The following is a 24,089-nucleotide window of genomic DNA, read 5'->3' on the forward strand; positions in this document are numbered from 1 at the left end:
TTCAGCTTTGATATTAATGAGTTTTTTGGGTTCATTGAGAACATGGTTGTTGTTCAATAATAAAATTTATCCTCAAAATGACAACTTGCCTAATAATTCTGCACTCCCTGTATAAAAATCTGTGAACCCTTACTGTCACACCAATGATTAGCAGAACCAGGGGCAGACATATTGTCTCTGTGGCTGGTTCAGCTGCACAGGGACCCAGAGAGTGAGGGGGCCCTTCCCAGTGCCAGCTGAGGTGTTTATAATTTTTGTTCCTCTCCCTTCCTCTGCCAGGGTAACCTTGTCACCTTGGGGTGGAGTGGGCGTTTGGGAGGGACTGATTAGGACTTACTGTGAATCTGCTGCCGGTTCTGCCCATACACCATAGCCGAAGGACCTGCGATGACATCATAGTCATGTGATCTTTTCAACACTAGAAATGGTGGTAGGACCTATGATGAGGTCACGATCATGTGACCAGTGCAGAAAAAGCCAGTGCTCAGCAGTAGAGACCTGTGATGCCATGTAAGTGCCAGAGAAATGCTGGGAGATGTGGTTCTCCCCTAATAAACCTTCTCCTTTCTTAGTTACATGGGAGGATATGACTGGTGTTATTTACATGGAACTGGAAATTATAAAGAACTGGAGGGTAAGGAGTAATGTTATTTAAATGGGACTTTGCATTGGAAGAGATGAAGGAGGGGATTTAAGTTATTTACATGGGACTGTATGTTATAGAAGACTGTAAGGAAGAGATGTTATTTATAGGGATGAGCCAATCGACTTTGAATGAAACATCCAAAGTCGATTCGCATAAAACTTCGTTCCAATACTGTACGGAGCAGGGGGAGCATATCTGGGCATAAGTGCTGTGAAGGGGGCACATATATGGACATAACTACTGTGAAGGGGTACATATCTGGGCATAGCTACTGTGAAGGGGGCACATGTCTGGACATAACTACTGTGAAAGGGGAACATATCTGGGCATAGCTACTGTAAAGGGGGCACATATCTGGACATAACTATTATGAATGGGGCACATACAGTATCTGGCATAGCTACTGTGAAGGGGGCACATTTGGGCATAACTGCTGTGAAGGGGGAACATATCTGGCATAGCTACTGTGAAGGGGCACATATCTGGGCATAACTGATGTGAAGGGGGCTTCTCTGGGCATAACTGCTGTGAAATGGGCACAGATCTGGGCATAACTGCTTTGAAGGGGGCACATATCTGGGCATAAGTGCTGTGAAGGGGGCACATATCTGGGCATCACTGCTGTGAAGGGGGCACATATCTGGGCATAAGTACTGCGAAGGGGCACATCTGGGCATAGCTACTGTGAAGGGGGCACATTGTGGGCATTACTACTATGTGCAGGTACAAAGGGGGAATAATTACTATGTGGGGGCATTAAGGGGACTGGTTGTGTATAGTTACGCTTTGGGCAGAGTTAGAGGTGTGGCCTAGTATGAAAAAAAACATATATTTACATACTGTAAACATATTGACCCATATTAACAAGATGTTTTTTATTTGCACGTATATGTTTAGATTTTTATGTGTGGTTTGGGGGGCCCCATGTAGATTCCTTGCACAGGGACCCTCTGCTGTCTGTGTCCGCCCCTAAGCAGAACAAGCACTCAGTCAAACACTTGTTCCCTGTCACTGACCTGTGTAAACAGGGCAGCAGTTAGCCAACAATCGAGCAAATGCTGATTTGCCAGGTGACCACATCAGTTATGTGAACAGAAAAATGCCCTATGGCTGGCAGTACATCTGCAGTACCCCAGAGAAGGGGTTATCTGCAAATGGTTTGTTATGGATTACTATGTAATATTATGATATGTATTGCACCCAGCATAGCTATGTATGGATGGCACAGTTAGCCTTAACAGTCCTGGCTCAGCCTTTGTAGGAGACTATTTGGTGGCTGGCGCTACCCCCAGCTTGAGGTTGTACTGGGGAGAGTTGAGATAGAAAACTGTTGCTTCATGCTCCCTCTCCTTAGGTGCAGAAAGCGACTAACAGATCTCTGAAAGATATACAGAACAAGAAAGAGAAGGACATAAAGAGGGGAAGATAAAGGAGAACTTTGAATCTGCACGGCCAGGCATAGCAGTCAGCAAGATAACCTGCTACTACAGCCATTCTGATTTTGCTGCTGTGAGGGACATCGTTAAGACACCCTTCATGGACATGTATAGCCATTATTGCTTAGGTACTTTCCCCAGCCATAGATTTTACTGATAGAGACTTTAGCAAGATAGAGAGGAAAGAGGGCTATAATTTATATCCTTGCCTAAATCCATACAATCTGTATCTGGAAGAAAACTGCACTTTGTACACCCGGAACTGTGTCTGCTATAGTTGGATGTACTACAACTCCCATTTTGCACTACAGTATAGTGAGACGATTTTTTTTCTACCTCTGGCCTGGTTTTCTGACTCCTACACCATACGCTGGCCATTGCACTCTACAATTCCTGGCTTGCACCCATACAGACACTTAACATCACAGGCACCCCAACTGCCATCAGGCAGGAGTCCAAGAACAAAGGGAAGAAAGGGTGCGCCCTCCTTTCACTGCACTGGCCATAGGGAACGACGGTGTGAGGAAAGCCATTGTGATTGACTGAGACAGCCAGAGCCACTACCACACCCATCCTCCGCTCCGTCTCCTTCCTGGCCATTGTACATCTTCCCATGTAAACAAGGGATGTGCTGCCGATATAATGCAAAGTGTATAGGGAAAGAATAATCATATTAACGATCATTCATCTTCCATATAGTATCCTTCAGCCGGTGTGAAAGGCCTTTGTTTAAAGAGGACCTTTCACTTGTATAAACTATGTGAACTGAGTATGCTGCCATATAGAGCGGCGCCCGGGGATCTCACTGCACTTACTATTATCCCCGGGCGCTGCTACGTTCTCCCGTTGTAGGCTCCGGTACCTTTGCTCCTTAAGTTATAGTAGGCGGGTCTTCCCTTGTCCTGTGGGCGTCTCCTTCTCCTAGGCTGCAGCGCTGGCCAATCGCAGCGCACAGCTCACAGCCTGGGAGGTTTTTTTCTCCCAGGCTGTGAGCTGTGCGCTGCGATTGGCCATCACTGCAGCCTAGGAGAAGGAGACGCCCACAGGACAAGGGAAGACCAGCCTACTATAACTTAAGGAGCAAAGGTACCGGAGCCTACAACGGGAGAACGGAGCGGCGCCCGGGGATAATAGTAAGTGCAGTGAGATCCCCGGGTGCCGCTCTATATGGCAGTATACTCAGTTCACATAGTTTATACAAGTGAAAGGTCCTCTTTAAGTCCACTCTAAGATTCTCTGATTTATTTTTTTCCACTCGAGGATTTTCATTTCACAGATTTAATCTGTGAAAATAACATGATGGCATATTGCCAAAGTATTCTATGCTCGAAGTATTGCATGTGGGTACAAAACAATGCCTCCCTGAGGCACCATACACACTCACAGGGTGTTCCTACTGCTCCACATATTTGATTGTAATGCACTCCATGCACTGCCCTATAGGACTACAGGCACAGCATGAGGCCTACAACTGCTTCTGTTCCTATGGCACACATATACAGGGAGTGCAGAATTATTAGGCAAGTTGTATTTTTGAGGATTAATTTTATTATTGAACAACAACCATGTTCTCAATGAACCCAAAAAACTCATTAATATCAAAGCTGAATATTTTTGGAAGTAGTTTTTAGTTTGTTTTTAGTTTTAGCTATTTTAGGGGGATATCTGTGTGTGCAGGTGACTATTACTGTACATAATTATTAGGCAACTTAACAAAAAACAAATATATACCCATTTCAATTATTTATTTTTACCAGTGAAACCAATATAACATCTCAACATTCACAAATATACATTTCTGACATTCAAAAACAAAACAAAAACAAATCAGTGACCAATATAGCCACCTTTCTTTGCAAGGACACTCAAAAGCCTGCCATCCATGGATTCTGTCAGTGTTTTGATCTGTTCACCATCAACATTGCGTGCAGCAGCAACCAGAGCCTCCCAGACACTGTTCAGAGAGGTGTACTGGTTTCCCTCCTTGTAAATCTCACATTTGATGATGGACCACAGGTTCTCAATGGGGTTCAGATCAGGTGAACAAGGAGGCCATGTCATTAGATTTTCTTCTTTTATACCCTTTCTTGCCAGCCACGTTGTGGAGTACTTGGACGCGTGTGATGGAGCATTGTCCTGCATGAAAATCATGTTTTTCTTACCTTGCAGACTTCTTCCTGTACCACTGCTTGAAGAAGGTGTCTTCCAGAAACTGGCAGTAGGACTGGGAGTTGAGCTTGACTCCATCCTCAACCCAAAAAGGCCCCACAAGCTCATCTTTGATGATACCAGCCCAAACCAGTACTCCACCTCCACCTTGCTGGCGTCTGAGTCGGACTGGAGCTCTCTGCCCTTTACCAATCCAGCCATCTGGCCCATCAAGACTCACTCTCATTTCATCAGTCCATAAAACCTTAGAAAAATCAGTCTTGAGATATTTCTTGGCCCAGTCTTGACGTTTCAGCTTGTGTGTCTTGTTCAGTGGTGGTCGTCTTTCAGCCTTTCTTACCTTGGCCATGTCTCTGAGTATTGCACACCTTGTGCTTTTGGGCACTCCAGTGATGTTGCAGCTCTGAAATATGGCCAAACTGGTGGCAAGTGGCATCTTGGCAGCTGCACGCTTGACTTTTCTCAGTTCATGGGCAGTTATTTTGCGCCTTGGTTTTTCCACACGCTTCTTGCGACCCTGTTGACTATTTTGAATGAAACGCTTGATTGTTCGATGATCACGCTTCAGAAGCTTTGCAGTTTTAAGAGTGCTGCATCCCTCTGCAAGATATCTCACTATTTTTGACTTTTCTGAGCCTGTCAAGTCCTTCTTTTGACCCATTTTGCCAAAGGAAAGGAAGTTGCCTAATAATTATGCACACCTGATATAGGGTGTTGATGTCATTAGACCACACCCCTTCTCATTACAGAGATGCACATCACCTAATATGCTTAATTGGTAGTAGGCTTTCGAGCCTATACAGCTTGGAGTAAGACAACATGCATAAAGAGGATGATGTGGTCAAAATACTCATTTGCCTAATAATTCTGCACGTAGTGTACACGCCAATTCTTAAGTCAGATTTTTATGATTTGCTCACATTATATAACATACCAGCCATTTCTCTAAATTACCTCAGATTTAACTTTTTGTATTTTGTGGTCCAAATCTTCTGGAATCATTTTCCCTCTGTTGAAACAAACAGCGTACACTCACATACACAGTATGATATCTGGGTGTGAAAATTGCTGACATCCAGGGTTTTATCATGTGTCTACACCAAGCTCATCAGAAGTTGGCTTGGCTGTGATTATAAAAGAGTACGGCACTATCATGTAACCATACTGACAACTTTACGTAACTGAGCTGCCACAAAGATGGAGAAAACGTGAAGAAAGAAAACTAAAAACAATAACTAGAAGGTTTAAAATATTCACTGATCCCAGGGACCTAGACCTACCTGTCATTTGTCTTCACCAGGATTACATTATCTGTTCCAATGCCGAGAAATGCTGCCCCCTTCTGGATAGAATAGTGACTCTATAAATGACACAATATAATAATATATAAAAATGCAATATTAAAATACATAGACTGTAATGCTTCAGGGTAGAGGAAGAAATAATAAGCACAGGGGAACATACAACTCTGTGCAGACATTGTTCCTGGTTGAATACAAACCCAAGACCCCAGCACCGACAGGGAGCACTTCACAGAGCATAGACTCTATATCAGGGCTGGCCAACCTGCGGCTCTCCAGCTGTTGTAAAACCACAACGCCCACCATGCCCTGCTGAAGGCTGATAGCTGTAGGCAGACTGGGCATACTGGGAGTTGTAGTTTTGCAACAGCCGGAGAGCCACAGGTTGGCCATCCCTGCTCTATGCCATAGAGCACTCCGCAGTGAAGCTTCATATCTAGGCACTTGCAGGAGCAGAATTTGGCAAAATAAAAATTCATAATCACACTACTCCTGATGAGGAAATCTCCACAAAAGGTATGTTTGTACCTCTCTTCTCAGCCCTAACTAATGTAGTCAGCAGTTTAGCACTGTCAAAACTGCTGTCAGACTCCCTTTATCATTCAAGAACATGGTCAGGATGACAGTCAGTGCCACTTTCAACTGTATCTGCATCCTCAGGACATGGATAGGCTTAAAAGCTATGGTGGAGCAGAGAGCTGTTGGCTCTCTGTCTGGCCATTTTACTCTTGTATGCTGTGAGACAACGCAAGCACACCGAGGATGTCAGCAGCCTGGAGCAGGCAGCATGATGACATCACTGCACCGCCACACTTGTGTCTGGTTGCTGATGGCAAAGAGACATTGCTAAAGAGTGAGGACACAAAAGAGGCATTTTTGCTGAGTGGGGGCGTAAAGGGGCCACTATTGCTATCTTATGGCACTACTAATGTGTTGGGTCTAAAGGGGGTAGTATTACTGTGTTGGGGTGTACAAAAAAAGTGAGGCCAAGGGGGGCATTATTACTGAGACAGGAGACAAAGGGGAAATTATTACTGAGTGGTGGCCTAAAAGGGGCACTTCTGCTTGTGGAAAAAGACAGTGAAGCAGCAATATTAATGTGTGGGGTCTAAAAGAGGCATTATTGCTATGCAGGGGACACTAAAAGTAGCACTTACTTTGGGAGGGTCCAAAGGAGGGGTGCCGTTATTTTGTGCAGAATACAGAGGGCCACTATAACTATATGGGGCTCTTTTACTGTGGAAAGGTTGTGCGCGGGGTTGGTGCTGCTGGAATAGTGAGACGATAAAGTCTGTATTTTCTACAGACTAAAGAGGTGACCTGGGAGAAACCTGGTCATGGAGGTCTGGACCAGATGGAGTAAAAATGAAAAGGTGAACAACCACAATCAGTGAGGATGTCCCCTAGGAGTCATTTGATTTGCCTGTACTGAAATCACTTATAAGGTCTGCAGAGGATCTGTGCAAAACTGGTTCCTAGCACTATATGGTCACTGTCGGACGGTAATATTGTTTTTTTATATAGTGGTGTTTATTCGGTACCAGTATGGTATAGTTCAGTGATGGCGAACCTATGGCACGAGTGCCAGAGGCGGCACTCAGAGCCCTCTCTGTTGGCACTCGCACTCTGGAAAAAGTCTATGGTGTAACACTATGCCTTAGACTTTTCCTGCCATTCATCAGCGCAGGGCGCACTATGAACACCACAGGCAGCGCACTGAATGTAGGCAGGCTAGTATAGCTAAATGATAAAGTACATAGAGGATATACTATATTGGACTGAAGTATTCAGGTTAAATTGCTATTGGCACTTTGCAATTTAGTTTGCAGTTTGGGCACTCAGCCTTTAAAAGGTTCGCCATCACTGGTATAGTTTATTGTAGGTATATATTGGTCTTGGTATTCTGAGTTTTGTCCCATAATATTATGGAGACAATACTTGTTTGCATAGTGGTATTATGTGGTAATGTATGTTTGTATTATTTAGAGGCTTCATACTTAGGTTAGAGCTTTTGAAAATGAAATTATTTGTGAACCCACGGTGCTAATTTTGAATAAGGGTATATATTAGGCGAGCACTCTAACATAAAGCACACATTTATTCTGAAAAATAAAATATCAGGTATGTAAAATCAAGTACATAAAATTAATAAAAATTGCATCAATAATATCATTTGAATCACAATCACCACAATGGGACAACTACTGCGTGTTACTGTGAGAGTCCGTAGTGCAAATGAGGATCTCTTTCACCATATAATGCTTTTGGTTCCTTGTGAGGCTTGATGTTGTATCCTCAGTATAGTCGACAATATTCAACAAAGATAATCGACAAAGTAATCGCAGTTGTTGTGAATGTTATTCTTGCTCATTATTGCCTTATAGGGTTAAGGAGGTTGATCTTGGGTCAACAGACAACAATCGCAATAAACTGTGTACGATGATGTTACTTGTGAATATATTCGAATACAGTCCGAAAGTTCATATTATCGGTGTTTGGTCTAATTATAGCTGACAGTAATCTCGGCTTTTCAGCGGCTTACCTCCTTCTTCCAAGGATTATTAAGGTGTCTCCGCTGGTGTTTGTCGAGGGGCGAGTAGTGCGGGAAACTCCAGCGTCTTGCGTCGCACTCCTCGATTGCTGTAATTACAAACTCTCACGGGATCATGCTTACGCGGCTTCCTCTTTCATCCGGAGATGACGTCTCTGGTATGTAAATTAGAGGTCCAATCTTCCGAATTTTTATAATAATGTCTGCATGGCCATGCGACTGGAAGTATTTTGACAGGTGTGTGGCGTTTACCAGACGCGTTTCGGGATATGTCGCTATCCCTTCCTCAGTGGTTACGCTACACCTGTCTGTATCCGCCTTATATACTCAGTAAAGATGTAATCAAAACATGGAAGCCGGATCCAGAAGCCGGATCCAGAATCTAGGATTCTATATTTGCGATTTTTAAGACTTGTAGTTTTTTTCTTGTGATTTTTTTGCCTGATTTATTTGAGAAGAAAACATTCATTGCGATTTATTTGTGATCTATTTCTTGTGGTTTTTTCTTCTTTTATGTATTTTCTAGATAAGACCCTATATTTTATCAAATCAAGTTCCATTCAAAAATCAGTTTCTGCAGTATTTCGTATGTTGCCCCAGCGGTTTATTCACAGTTTTTAAAATATATATTCATCTAAAACACAGTTCAAACACAATTAAAACACTGTTAATAATATATGTGGATAGCTAGTTCCGACATCAACATGGGATAATACTAAGTCATATCTCAAAAGGAAAGTATCCTTTCATTCAAGGATGGCAACCTTTCATATATAAGAGTGAATTCAGGGATGGATTCAGGAGTGGGGCCCAACAGTGAGGGGGGGGGGCCCAAGGACGAGGGAGGGTCGCAGTGTCGATACACGGCCAGACATGCGACCCCCATCGAGCCGAGGGCACCCACCTACAAAAAGCTGAAGAGCTCCAAATCCGAATTCAACCCTGCTGGTAACAGACTCCCAAATTCGTATATTCGTCGGGATTCCATCCTGGACATCTGTTTAATAAAGTTCCCTCCTCTCCAGTGCTGATCTACCTTTTCCAGTGCCAAGAAGACGAGATTGGTTGGGTCACTGTTATGGACCTCTTTATAGTGTTTGGACAGAGAATGTTTCTCATAACCTTTTTTAATATTGGCTATGTGTTCAGCCAATCTCGTCTTTAGTAGTCGTTTGGTCCCACCAATATACTGTCTATTGCATGGTCACTGGATCAGGTAGATAAAACCGGTAGAGTTGCACGTGAGGCAGTCCCTAATCTGCCAGTCAAAGGTATTTTGTGTAGAAGAGACTGTTGTGGTCTTACGGGGTTTATTGTTAATTTTACATGCAATACACTTTCCACATTTGAACAATCCCTTTAGGTCCATCCAAGTCCCCAAAAGGGATTTCTTCTTATTTTTGTATTTGACTGAGGGGGCTATTTTAATGCCCAAATTAGGTGCCTTAGTAAATGTGACCTGTGGGGATGTAGGTAAGAGTTGGCCTATCACACTGCCCTGGTGCAGTGTGGTTTTACAATTTTTTGTATTTTTCTATAATCATCATTGAAGGGGAGAATAATCATACTGTTAATCTCTTCAGTTGTCTGGGATTTTTTCTTCTTCTCTTTCTGCTCCTCCACCTGGTTATCAAAAAAGGTCTGTCTATCTAATTTTCTGACCTTTTCTAAGGCCTCTCCCACTATCTCATCCGATATTCTTTCTCCAGGAACAGTTTCCTCATTCTAGCTGACTCCTCCTCAAAGAGATGGTCCTCCGTACAGTTCCTCCTAATTCTACGGAACTGGCCAGCTGGGATGTTACTCAGCCATCTTGGGAGGTGGCAGCTAGAGTATTGAATGAAACTGTTCCTGGTTGTTGGTTTGTAGAATGTATTGGAAACAAAGCTATTATTCAGTTTTTTGATTGTCAGGTCAAGGAATTCAGTGTCTTCTTTAATAGTGGAACTAAATACCAGGTTCTCCTATACCCTGGATGCATCTTCTCCAAGGGCCCCCCTCTGATCGGTAATGTCTCCCTTGACAGAGGTTGCTCATCATCGTTATTAGAACCCAACAGGTTATATATATTATATAGGAGCTAAGTATCATTTTATGTTATCTGTTTATTTTTGTTGTTCCCTACGTTCACATCACCTCCTGATGAGCTGCCATCTGCAGCTGAAACGCGTTGGGGTTGTTTTATTGTTTACACATGATTTCATCTGTATATGTGTGTTTTTTTGTTTTCCCTGGATTTATTTGCTTTCAATCCAGGTCTTCCAGTAGGGCCTTTTTAGGGCAATAAAGAGACTTAGGTACGGGGACAGGGTGTCTCCACCATCAGGGGACAACCCTGGGCACAGGATCTTAGATCTTGAGGGTCATCTAGGGAAAGAGTATTTTCCCATCCATCTACCCACCACCCCCATTCTCTTTTTTACCAAGTCGGCACTTTATTGACCGTATGTTAGAATCTATTCCCTCTCTATAAGAGGAGTCTTTGTCCCAATGTATGTATCATAGTCGGGATATCACTTGGAGCAAACCTCCTTTTGCTCTATAACCCAGTTGAATAATAAAGGTATCGTTTTAAATTTAAGCACGTTAAATTCTATACTCTTTAAATACCAGGTTCAGTTGGTTCTCATTAATCTCCCTCAAAAAGAGATCTAGATTTCCCCTATCACCCTTCCAGACAAAAATTACGTCGTCAATGTAGCGACGCCACAGGGCCAGATCCGCCCCCAGTTTCGGCTTAATATACTGGTGTTCCCATTCTGCCAAAAATAAATTGGCTTAACTGGGGGCGAATCTGGTCCCCATGGCAGTCCCACATTTCTGTAGGTAATAGGCACCCTCAAAATAGAAGTAGTTATGGTTGAGGATATAATCTATGCCGTCTATGATAAAATCGGCATGTATATCCTCAATTGTTCCTTCCCTTTCCATTTGTTGCCTCACTGCCGCCATCCCCTGTTGATGGTCAATTGCTGTTTAGAGGGATTGGATGTCCAGGGTCCCCATAATCCACTCCGGTTGATTATCTATACTTTCCAGGGCCTGAATAATATGGGTTGTGTCTTTGATATATGAACTGGTTGTAGTTGCGTATCTATATAGCTAGACAAATTAGACGTAATCGATTCTACACCCGACACGATTGGTCGGCCAGGGGGATTTTCCAACTCCTTGTGGATCTTGGGTAGACAGTAGAAGACCGGAAGTCTCCTCTGTGTGCCCAAGATAAATTCAAATTCCTGCTGGGATATTATTTTTTGTTCCAAGCCTTGCTTACAATATTCTTTCAACTCTTGGTCGAATCTATCTACGGAGTCATTTTTCAACTTTATTTATGTTTTACTGTCCGCAAGTTGCCTTAAACATTCATTGTTATATTTTATGGTATCTAATATGACCACAGCACCTCCCTTATCTGCAGGGCGTATAGTGATTGATTCTTTTTTTGGTAGTTGTTTTAATGCGGAAAGTTCTTGTTTCGTTAAGTTATCTCGATAAGGGGGTCTAACTTTCATTTTTCTTATGTCTTCCTCCACATTTTTTTGAAAGGTTTACTACTTCTCGGCTTATTTCATTCCTTGGGAACATACTTGATTTGTTTTTTAGACCAGAGCTTTGTGTTATAGAGTTTTTTTGTGTAGGGTTTTTCAGGGGGCCATCCTGCCTCACCCCATCTCTTATCATAGGGTTTTTCAAGAAGTATTTCTTTAAACAAACACTTCTAATAAACTTTTGTATCCCTATGTATGTTGAAAATTTATCGACCTTTTCAGTGGGGGCAAATTTAAGTCCCTTTTCTAACAATTTATTCTGTGTAGTGGTTAATGTCACCGAACTCAGATTAATTATTGATCCCGTGTTCATTATTAACGGTGTCTCTTGTGTGATGATTCTTTTCCTCTTACTCCTTCTTGTCTTTCTTGCTCTTCCGTGTATCTTTGATATTGGTGTCTCGAAGTTTCCCCGTGGTTTGCTGTGAAGTGCGAGTAGTGATTCCTTTTCTGTGTGTTGTGATACTGGTTCCTTTCTACATTCTGTTGTGAGTAGTGGTATCTCTGCCTCAAATTGTAGTGGTATTTGTGTGATTCCTGATTGTGAATAGGAGGTGTTTGTTCTCTGTGTCTCATCCGTGTTCTGTGGTGAGCTGGAATGTGGTCTAAAAAAGGCTGGTCAGATAGTTGTTCATATCTATTGTTCACTGACACAGCATAGTTGTTGTGTGTAGTGTTTTTTACACCTATTTGCCTTTGTAAGGTCTCTCTTTAGGGTGAGTCAAGACAGTCCCCCGATCTCTCTATTTGATGATTCCTATGTGTATTCAAGTGCTTTTTAGTTTTTTTATTTATAATTTCATTCTCTGTTTTGTCCAATCCCTTGCATATTATTTCCTGCCAGGCATCAAATTCGCTATTCTTAGGCAATTTGTCTATTTGTTCTTTTAATCCTTCAATTTTTTTATTTTGATTATAATGAATACCCAGGGACAGTCATAAGCCTGTCTTATGTTTATAAATGTTCATGTATTTTTTATTTTTTTCCTGGGGTTTTGAAGAGGGGACATATGCCCCCTTAAAGACCCTGGCATTTGTAACACATCTCATCACTGTATGGACCCCTGTGTGTAATTCTTTGCACTCTTGCAGGGTTATTTGTAGTCTTGTTCTTATGCAAAGGAAATTTTCTCTGGTCTCAAAGACTTTTTTGTGCACCACGAGCGCCCGTGGGAGGCATTACACTCCTCACTAGATTCATGTACAATACAGTACTTACTTTGTTGCAGAAATCTACAAATGGTTATAACACAAATGGAACTCTTAATAATTGAGAATCTGTCACCATCTTATGGTGCCCTATCTGAAGGCAACATAAATTGGTGAAAAAGACCCTGAGCAAAATACTGGCTCACTTTCTTATAATGACTGAGTTGATTTGCTAAAATCTGTATTGAGTAGCACTAGTACGAGCCAAGCACTGGAGTCCACTCGATACAGAGCGCATGCGAGGGTGTCCTCATGTTAATAAGCTCCTGAATCCCCCCCACCATTGACAGCAGCTTTCTTCCTGTAGAAATTTGGGGATGGGGAGGAGGTTGTACTCAGTGCTTGTCTCATACTGGAGCTGCTCAATATAGATTTAAAGGGGTTCTCCGGGAATAAGGAAAAAATAATTACTGAAAATACTTACGGTAAATATTACTTTATTATAAATATATTCCCAAATACCTTTCAGTAATTATAATGTCTCGTTTTGTCTGGTGAGCAATAATTAGGAGAAATAAAATGGCCGCCATTCTATTACTACTCACAAAACCTGCCCTAATCATACAGAAGGACAATTTAATTCAGAACACTGAGCTGAGGAGCCGCCTCATCCTCCTCTCTGCTCTGCTTGTCAGGGGTTATGATCCTGAATACATCTGATAAGATCGTCAGCTGAATATCTGTGGGAATGGAGGTCATGAGGAGACATGGAGTACAGAGAGGACGGACAGGACAGACTGTCGTAATGTGGGGCTGTGGTAATGGAGACTGTATACTGTATAAGAGTTGCTGCTCATTATCACATCCCCACCCTCCTCTCTGTACTTCATGTCTCCTCATGAACTCCATTCCCACAGAAATTCAGCTGAAGATCTTATTATCACGTCTGGTAAGGCAGGTACCAGACGTGCGGCGCAGAGGGAATGGAGACCGGGTGCCCTAACACAAGGGAGAGGGAGGAGTAGTGACCCTTAACTCACCTAACACTGGCACCTGGCTACCCTGACGTCCCTAGATGGGTTGCTCACCTGTACGCCGATCACGTGCCTCGTCACTGGCTTACCCTGAAATAAGCCCTAGGTAGTGAGTAGGGCTGTGGGAGCACTAGTCCTCACCATTGACACCTAGGGTAACAACAGGGAGTGGACAAACAATACAAACACTGCATATAATCCCCGAAGGTAGACAGCAGACAATAGGACACAAACTTGAGAGAAAAGGGAGATCCAACAGCACTGGTTCCAACAGCTTCAGCAGGTTCCACAGCAACGCCACGTGAGGTCAGAATAGATACCCAGAAAGGAAGGTCTATATCTGGCAAAAAGGGAAGTAGGACGAGAGACTAAATAGTGGCTGGGAGTGGCAGAAAAAGAACAGCTGAAAGGAAAACCACCGAAACCTAGAAAGGACAAAAAGGATAATAAACCAAAACAGGAAAAACTGGACCACAATCCATTCCGACAACTTGGTCATGGAGTGAGCCCTTGATATTGGGCGAGTAGCCACTAGTGATGAGCGGCAGGGGTCATATTCGAATTCGCGATATTTCGCAAATACTTTGTAGAATATTTGTAGAATATTCGCAAATTCGAATATTCGTTATATTCTACGATTTTTTTTACTCGAAAAATCGGCAAGGTAAATCGGCAAGGTAATGATTGTGTAATATGCGAATTTTCGTAATTCGAATTTTCGGATTCCAATTTTTTATTGCTAATTTTTCAATTTACAACTATTAGACAAAGAAGATTATAGCACTATATTAGCTAAATTGCTCTATATTCGATTTTTTTTCCGAATATTCGCTATATTGCTATAACTTAGTTTTTTCGAATATTCGTAATATTCTAAAACAAGAATATATAGCAATATAGCGAATATTCGAAAAAAAAACGAATATAGAGCAATTTAGCTAATATAGTGCTATAATCTTCTTTGTCTAATAGTTGTCATTTTTTTCTCATCTGAAGTTCAGATTGGAAAAAAATTACAACTATAAAAAAAAAGATTATAGCACTATATTAGCTAAATTGCTCTATATTCGTTTTTTTTTTAGAATATTCGCTATATTGCTATAACTTCGTCTTTCGAATATTCGTAATATTCTAAAACAAGAATATATAGCAATATAGCGAATATTAAAAAAAAACTAATATAGAGCAAAATTCGCAAACACTACTACTCCTAAAGTCAAGTATATTGCAGCCTTCTTATTGGCCCAGAGGGATCATGTGTACTGATTAAAAAGAAAAAATCGAAAAAAAATAAAGGGATTTTTTTTTTCAAATATTCGAATTTACGAATATATATAACTATATTTGAAATATTCGCCAATTTTCGAAGTACCTATATTCACGATAAAAATTCGAAATTCGAATATTCGTGATCAACACTAGTAGCCACCCGCTGTGACCTTCTAAACCCAGGCACCACAGGGTCTGCAATAGGTTGTGACACCCTCGGGACACTTATCATCTGTATTCAGGATCATAATCCCTGACAAGTAGGAGAGGAGGATGAGGCAGCTCTTTACCTCAGTGTTCTGAAGTCCTGCTTGTGTGATTAGGACAGATTTTGTGTGTACTAACAGGACGACAGCCATTTTATTTATCCTGCTGATTACACCATAGACAAAACGAGCCATTATAACTAATGAAAGATATTTGGGAATGTATTTATAATAAAGTAATATTTAAGTACTTTCACTACTTTTATTAATGCCCAGAGACCCCTTTATGTGAATCAACTGGGTCATTACAAGAAAGCCACGCAGCATTTTGCTCAGTGTCTGTGTCACCAGTTTATACTGTCCTTAAGGAGCCATAAGATGGTGACAAGTTCCCTTTAATGTAATACATAGAACTACAAGTAACAGCACACTGCTTTTCAATTGCACAAAGGTATAAGCAAGCAAACGATTAATATAAAATAAACTGATTGGTTGCTATACTTACTGTTAGAAGAAATAGAGGCTCTTTGCACGTATTATTGATCAAAAATATGTCAGGCTCATCTAACGGTCGACAAGGTGGCTTCTATCAGACAGGGCCTACTCTAACACATGTCTCTCCTGGGCTAACAGCTCCAACCAATCAAGGTCATTTCTCTGATAAAATAGCTGTATTAGTCTACTTTCACACTTGCGGATCCGGCAAAACGTATGCCAACTGATGGCATTTGTAAGACTGATCAGGATCTAGATCCGTCTTACAAATGCATTGAAATGCCAAATCCGTCTTTCCGGCGTCATCCGGCAAAACAGATCTGGCATTTATTTTTTCCATCTTTTTTCCGGTCTGCGCAGAAGGACGGGTGCAACATTCCGGTATTTTAAATGCCAGATCCGGCACTAATACATTCCTATAGAAAAAAATTCCAGATCCGGCATTCAGGCAAGTGTTCCGTTTTTTTCGCCGGAGATAAAACCGTAGCATGCTACGGTTTTCTCTTTTGCCTGATCAGTCAAAATGACTGAACTGAAGACATCCTGATGCATCCTGAACGGATTACTCTCCATTCAGAGTGCATGGGGATAAAACTGATCAGTTATTTTCCGGCATTGAGCCCTTTTGATGGAACTCAGTGCCGGAAAAGAAAAACGCTAGTGTGAAAGTACCCTTAGTTGCTAGTTAGCAGCTATTCCTGACTGTTATATGTAAGAACTTGTTTTATTCATCTTAATTATCTGCTTATTTTTCTTAAATCTTCATTTTCTTTAATCTTGGATGACATTTTGGGGCTTTGGAACTGATTACTTAACTTACAATGATTTCAACATGCAATGGTCATCCTGGAACCAATTAATATTGTAACTTGAGGGACCACTGTACAGCTATGTAATCATCGTTTGTTTATATCTTTGTGCATTTGATAAGCAGTGTGCTGTTACTTGTAGGTCTATGTATTACATTGTATTTCAGCCAAGGTAGCGTGCACCTGTGTTCTCATATTTATACATTATGGAAGTGCTGGTTCATTATTTTTTTTTCTTTCCCTTTGATAATACTGCTGGGGGGTGGCGCCCCCTATTGGTGATTTTGAACTGTGCACCAACATCCATTTTCTGGGTGCTTTTAATTAGCAGGATTACATAGCTGTATTCTACTTTGCCCATATTGTAGGCTGTTAGCCCAGGGGAGGCATGTGTTACAGTAGGCCCCGTCTGATGGAAACCACCTTGTCAACCAGTAGATGGGCCCGACATATTTTTGATCAATAATATGCGCAAAGAGCTTCTATTTTTTTAGGTTCCCCTTAACCCCTTAATGACCAATGACATGTGCGTCATGATATGGTGTTAGTTACCGCATCTTACGTCATGAGATCAAAGTGTCACTGCAAGTACACTTGCGGTAACACCGGCATGTAAACGGGTGTCAAGGAAAGCAGAGCTGTCTGGGCATCCGGCAGGGACCAATCAGCGTGGTGCCTGCCTTTGAATCGCTGTGATTGGTCAGTCAGATTTGACTGACCAATCGCAGCGTTCAGCAGCGCAGCTCCAATCTCCTCAGTGAGCGTTGAGAAGATCAGGGCTGCGCTGCTGTGATGATAGTCTTCCCCCCTTCCATCGGGCCGCTGCTCTGCTGTGGCAGCGTCCCAATGGTTACCATGGCAACTGGACGCCTTACTGTAAATGAAAATACACTGCAGTACACTATACAGTGTACTGCAGTGTATTGTAGAGCCATCAGACCCACTGGATCTAAAGTAAAAAAAAGTAAAAAAAAAAAATCAAACATTTTCCCATATACGCACATTTATAATAAAAAATTAAAGAGATAAAATACCCTAAACTTGCTTGGTATCTCCGCGTCCGTAACAGCCAGCTCTATAAAAATATCACATGACCTAACCCCTCAGATGAACACCCTAAAAAATAAAAATAAAAACAGTGCCATTTTTTGTCACCTAACATCACAAAAAGTGCAACACCAAGCGATCAAAAGGGCGTATGCCCCCCCAAAACAGTACCAATTAAACCGTCATGTCATCCCACAAAAAATGAAACCCTCTCTAAGACAATCGGTCAAAAAAATTAAAAAAACTATGGCTCTCAGACTATGGAGACACTAAAACATTTTTTGGGTTAAAAAAAATGGGATTATTCTGTAAAACTTTAATAAATAAGAAAAAGTAAACATATTAGGTATTGCCACAGGAAAATGGGTTTCTATTTTTTAAAAAGTGCATGTTTGGCTTTGCAGCATTTCTGTTTTACATAGCCAAGTACAGAAAGCTGTTCAGTAGTAAATACCTGGTCTGTGGTCCCTCTCTGTCCTCTCTTGAGCAATCTTCTATGCTGAATTATGGCAAACCAAACTGAACAGATGAAGTATGTTATCATTGGCCTTCCTAATATTACAGGGCTATTCCCATCTAAACATTTGTGGCATATCGCTAGCCGACTCCAAAGGCAAACTGATAGGGAACTTAGATTGTGAGCTCCACTTGGACAGAGGGTGATGTTAATGTTGGTAAAACTCGGTGGACTATCAATGCCAGGGGCGTAGCTATAGAAGGTGTAGCGGTATCAGTCGCTACTGGGTCCCAGGAGCCTAAGAGGACCCAAGGACCCTTGTGCCGCATAAGAACCTATATTATAGAAAAGTTCATGTTGCTCAAGTTACACCTCTCGATGGGGGGGGGGGGAAGGGGTTAGGTCAAGAATTTGGCGTGAGGGGGGCTTTTAATTGTTACCTCAGGCAGCACCAGGGCTATGTGCTTCTCCGCCCCTGGCCACAGAGGACTGAGGGACGGGCCCCAAGCTGAACTCTTGCACCAGGGCCCACGAGCCTTTAGGTACGCCCCTGGTCAGCACTATATAAGACAGTAAAATAAGTAAATTAATTTAAGAGGTTTTCCCATCTAAACATTTGTGGCATATCATTGGTATATGCCACAAATGTCAGATAGATACAGGTCCCTCCTCTGGAGCCCACTCCTATCTCAAGAATGGGGCCTCCAAAGTGAAATTAGAGCAGCCAGTGAAGCCACCTCGAAGTGCTGAACGGAGAGTGGCTGCGCATGAATGGCTGCTCTCCCTTCACTTCAGAGGCATTGTTCTTCAGATAGGCGCAGGTCCCAGAGTCCAAAACCTATCTGACATTTGTGGCATATGGTAGTGATATGTCACAAATGTTTAGATGGGAATATTACTGTATAGCACTGATTTCATCTAATTTTAGTATGGAGCTGCTGTATTGTCACTGTATGTCAATGTTAACTGAGTACTGTATGGTAGTATTTACTTTGTCATTGCTATGTAGGTACTGTGTAGTAAGTTCTTTTTACACTTTGACTATATAGAATTCTTATCTAGGCAACTCTATGGAAGTTATTTAGCTATCATACTATATGGCGTTTTATAACAGTGCAACTTTATGGAAAGGGGTTAAGAGAAGGCAGTGGCGTAGCGCGGTGGTGGGGACATTGCCCTGAGCACCAAATTGCGGGGGGTGCCAGTCAGCAGGCAGTAAACTGAGGGCTGATGGAAGCCTATGGCTCCCGTCCCCTCTTTTATGCCTCATAAGCTTTAGGCCAGGCTTGAAGCCTATGAGGCAGTTGAATGGCGCAGGAGATCACGATTACCTCACTGTGACCTCCTGCGCCGGGTCATGGTGATGTGTTCGTGACCGCCTGCGCCCGAACACAGGCCACAAGCGGTGACAGAGTGAAGAAGAGAGGTATGCATCCTAAGGCTGGCAGCACTGGGGGCACTATGGGGGTGGGGAGGTCGGAGTAGGATTACTATATATATATATATATAGATAGATAGATAGATAGATAGAGAGAGAGCCATAATGATAAAGAGGGGGCCAATACTTCATATACAGAGGGGGCCAATACTTCTAATACAGAGGGGGCCAATACTTCTAATTAATACAGAGGGGGCTAATACTTCTAATACAGAGGGGGCCAATATACTACTAATACAAAGGGGACCAAAACTTCTAATACAGAGGGGGCTAATATACTACTAATACAGAGGGGGCCAATATACTACTAATACAGAGGGGGCCAATATACTACTAATACAGAGGGGGCCAATATACTACTAATACAGAGGGGGCCAATATACTACTAATACAGAGGGGGCCAATATACTACTAATACAGAGGGGGCCAATATACTACTAATACAGATGGGGCCAATATACTACTAATACAGAGGGGGTCATTATACTAATAATGCAGAGGGTGCAATTATATATAATAATACAGAGGGGACACTGCAGCGGGTCTTTATAAATACTTGGACCACTGTATGAGGTATTATAACTACTGCAGACACTATAGGGGACTTTATTACTATTGCCGCCTCTTATGTAATGTCCATCCACATATTTGTTTCATGGTAAGGTTGGGGGGAGGACTTCAGGCCACACTGTGCATGAACTGAATTCTAGGGCCTCCTATCCATATATTAGATTATCTGTACTCAGAGAGTTATCACTGTGTTACGTGTGGTGTTACATAGGACTGCAGTTGACATCTACTACCTATTATCTGTAAAAAAAGGGGCATGTCGACAGGTTGGGGGGGGGGCAATAATTGGCTTGCCCCGAGTGCTGGCAACCCACGCTACGCCACTGAGAGAAGGTGCCACCATCGAACATAATGCTGGCCTGGGTGCAACTCACATCTGTGGTTAGTTGACAGTCTCACAGTATTGTAGTAGAAAGTGCAACTAATAAAAGAACCCCTAGGAGGCGCTCAAGAGCTATTTTACAAAAATTGCAGCAGATGCAGTCTGTACATCTCTCAGCCAGAAAATATTTATATTTTTATCTTCAAATTGCAATCAGGATTGAAAAATGCATATTAATAGCCTGAGCATCGAGTAAACAGTACACTGAGTACCGTGTGCTAATACACATCAGCAGATTCCACAATGTGCTCAGTCATACTTTAAGATTTGGCTCAATTCTTCAAAAGCAAATTAGCGAGGTGAGCTATAGAAGCAAGGAACATGCTAGAATTGTGTAAATGTAGGACATACATAACAGATCAGCAATTTTGTTGGTATTGTTAGGAGTCAATATTATCAACCGTATAATGCAATAAATTATATGAGACCCTTCAACTGCTGCATATCTGCTGCTTACATTTGACTTAGAATTACTTAGGCTGAGTTCACATCAGCGTTCAGTCTCTCCGTTCTGCTCCGTTTAGGAGCAGGAGAACGGAAAGGATGGATTCGGCACATAACTGAGTCTAACGGAGCCTACAGATCCCATAGACTATAATGGGGTCCGCTCAGAGGAAGATTTTTGAAGCGGAGACAAGTCGTGCATGCAGGACTTTTGTCTCCGCTTCAAAAATCTTCCTCTGAGCAGAAACCTAATGGACTCCATTATAGTCTATGGGGTCCGTAGGTTCTGTCCGGCTCAGTTATGTGCCAAATCCATCCTTTCTGTTCTCCTGCTCCTACAACGGAGGAGAAGCTGATGTGAACTCGGCCTAAGCAGGTGTCTTTTACTAAAGTATCAAGACCAATTGCAGGATTTTGGGCGAAAACAGGCACTGGACTCTCAAAAAAATGTTTTAGACACACTGAACCTATGTTCTTGCCAGTGGCGCACTGCCAATTACCGCATCTTTTGCTTTATAAGACACAGTGTGTCTTATAAAGCGAATACTAGTGAGCTCTTCCATTATGGAACTCCTCCTCCCTTGTCTTTTCCAGATCCGCACTGCACAGTCCTCACTGCATACATCATCAGGACGTAGTGCGCGCACTATGACCTGACTTTGTATGCAGTAAGGTGACAGTGCAGCTCGGGCCCAGAGAAGACCAGTGAATGGGGACTGCAGGAGAAGACGCTGGACCTGCAGAGTAGCAGCAAAGCAATAGAGGTAAGTTGATTTATTTATTTTGGGTCTGATCTGAGGATCTGATATGGGGGTCAGGGGATCTGATATGGGGGTCTGATCTTAGTTATGATATGGGGTTCTGAGGATATGATATGAGAGTTTGAGGATCTGATAAGGGGGTCTGAAGATCTGATATAGGGGTCTGAATATCTGATATGGGGGTCTGAGGATCTGATAATGGGGTCTGAGAATCTGATATGGGGGTCTGATCTGAGGATCTGATAAGGGGGTCTGATCTGAAAGGAAATTGAGTATTTTTTGTACTGGCACAAATTATAATGGGGCATTTTTTTGGACTGGCATACATTATAAGGAGAATTATTACTACTGGGGTATTACGGGGAACATGATTATTAGTATAGGCACAATGGGTGCATTATTACTATTGGGTGCACTGTTAACACTAAATGCACTCTGGCAGATAATTATTTATATTGGTGGGAATTTGAGGGGGAGCACTATTACTGAGGGGGGCACCCTGGCACAGTATCAGCACAATGTTTTATTTTTTATTTATTTTTTGGGGGCAGGGTTATGTATACACTATTAATGTCAGGAACACTATATGCTGGGTGCAGTTATTGAAGGGGCGCTATCTGAGTGGTACTAGTATTTTCAGAGGGATTATCAGTTTCTGCAGTATAGTATTGGGGAACACAATATTGGGGTGTGGAGAAGGTGGAAGGATTATGGAAAAGTAGGAAACTAAGATGTATTTTTGTGAAACTCTGCAGAGACAAGAGATGGTTGAAAGAAATCATGATGATGGTCTGGTCTGAATGGAGAAGATAAGGAAAGAGAATATCTACGTCAGAGGAAACATAACTGGATGTAAGAGGTATGTGGTGTTGTATTACCCTGTATGTATTGAAGCGCTGTATGTAATGTTTTCCAAGTATGTCTTTAACAGTAGTCAGGGGGCGTTGCTAGGGTCTCAAAAGATCCGCGGCCCAAGCCCCAATGAATATGGCCCAGTTCTCTAAGTCACCCCCCCCCACACACACACCGCATTTTGTTGTACTTGCTATACAGCAGCACATACCTGTCACATCCAGGGCCTCCCAGGTGACGTCTCCTTGGATGTAGATCTTCTCTGTCATCATCTTCTCCATTAGGTCCGTACAACTTTTCTCAGCCGCCTCGTCTCTGCAGAGTGTGACGCACAGACATCTTAGCTTCATCACATTTCTATCATAATCCCCCAACCTGGAGTCCCAACAGTGTTATCCTGCTGCTCGCTGTGCCCCCAATACCCCCAGATACTATCCTTAAGAAGAATTAGTGCCCCCATTGTAATACTGCCCCCTACAGTGCCCCAACCGTGATAATGCTCCCCAAGAGTAACCCCATTAGTAGAAGAGCCCTCCAGTATTAATAATACCCTCACAGAACCCCCAGTAGAAATAAGGCCCCCTATTGTTCCCCCAGTGGTAATAAAGCTCTCTACAGACCCCTCAGTAGTAATAAGGCCCCCATAGTGCTCTTAGTAGAAATAAGGTGCATCTATAAGTCCCTCCTATAGAGCCCTCAGTAGTAATAAGTGCGCCTATAATGTCCCCTGGATTTGCAATGCCCCCTGTTGTTATATTCCCGCCTCCACCATACAGTCCCATGTAAATAATATCACACCATCTCTTCTGTCCCCTCCAAAATACAGTCCTATGTTAATAACATCACTCCCTTCCCCCCTCAAACATAACACTATTTCCCTCCTTTCGCCATACAGTCCCATTTAAATAACATCACACCATCTCTACAGCCCCCTCCAATATACAGTTCCATGTAAGAAACACCCCTCTTTATCTATAGCCCCCTCCAAAATACAGTTCCATGTAAATAATATCACCTTCTCCCCAGCCACCTTCAACATACAGTCCCAAGTAAATAATATCACCCCCTCCCCAGACACCTCCAACATGCATTACCATGTAAACATCACCCCCTCAGCATTCAGTCCCATGTAAATAACATCAATACCCCCCACCAGCCACCTTCAACATACAGTCCCATGTAAATAACATCACCCCCTGAACATTCAGTCCCATGTAAATAACATCGCTCCCTCCCTAAGACCCCTGTAACATTCAGTCCCATGTAAATAACATCACTCCCTCCCAAAGCCGCCATCAACAACAGTCCCAGGTAAATAACATCACTGCCTCCCCCAGCCCCCTCTGACATACGGTCCCATGTAAATAACATCACTCCCTCCCACAGCCACCTCAAAATACAGTCCCATGTAAATAACATCCCCCTGCCCCCTCCAACATACAGTCCCATGTAAATAACATAATCCTCTACCACAGCCACCTTCAACATACAGTCCCATGTAAATAACAACACCCTGCCCCAG

At 42.5% G+C, this 24,089-nt stretch overlaps 1 protein-coding gene across 1 annotated transcript in view; it reads right to left on the reverse strand.

The window, feature by feature from the left end:
• The window catches only part of CSAD (cysteine sulfinic acid decarboxylase), a 74,061-nt gene that overhangs the window by 23,921 nt on the left and 26,051 nt on the right, over positions 1-24,089 (reverse strand). The window contains exons 6-7 of the mRNA XM_044285495.1: positions 5,532-5,611; positions 5,206-5,260 (exon numbers count right to left, since the gene is read on the reverse strand). Coding sequence (XP_044141430.1) covers positions 5,206-5,260; positions 5,532-5,611 — 135 coding nt within the window. The remainder of the gene's footprint in view (positions 1-5,205; positions 5,261-5,531; positions 5,612-24,089) is intronic.

This window comes from Bufo gargarizans, chromosome 3 (assembly GCF_014858855.1).
Source record: "Bufo gargarizans isolate SCDJY-AF-19 chromosome 3, ASM1485885v1, whole genome shotgun sequence".
NCBI classification, from domain to species: domain Eukaryota; kingdom Metazoa; phylum Chordata; class Amphibia; order Anura; family Bufonidae; genus Bufo; species Bufo gargarizans.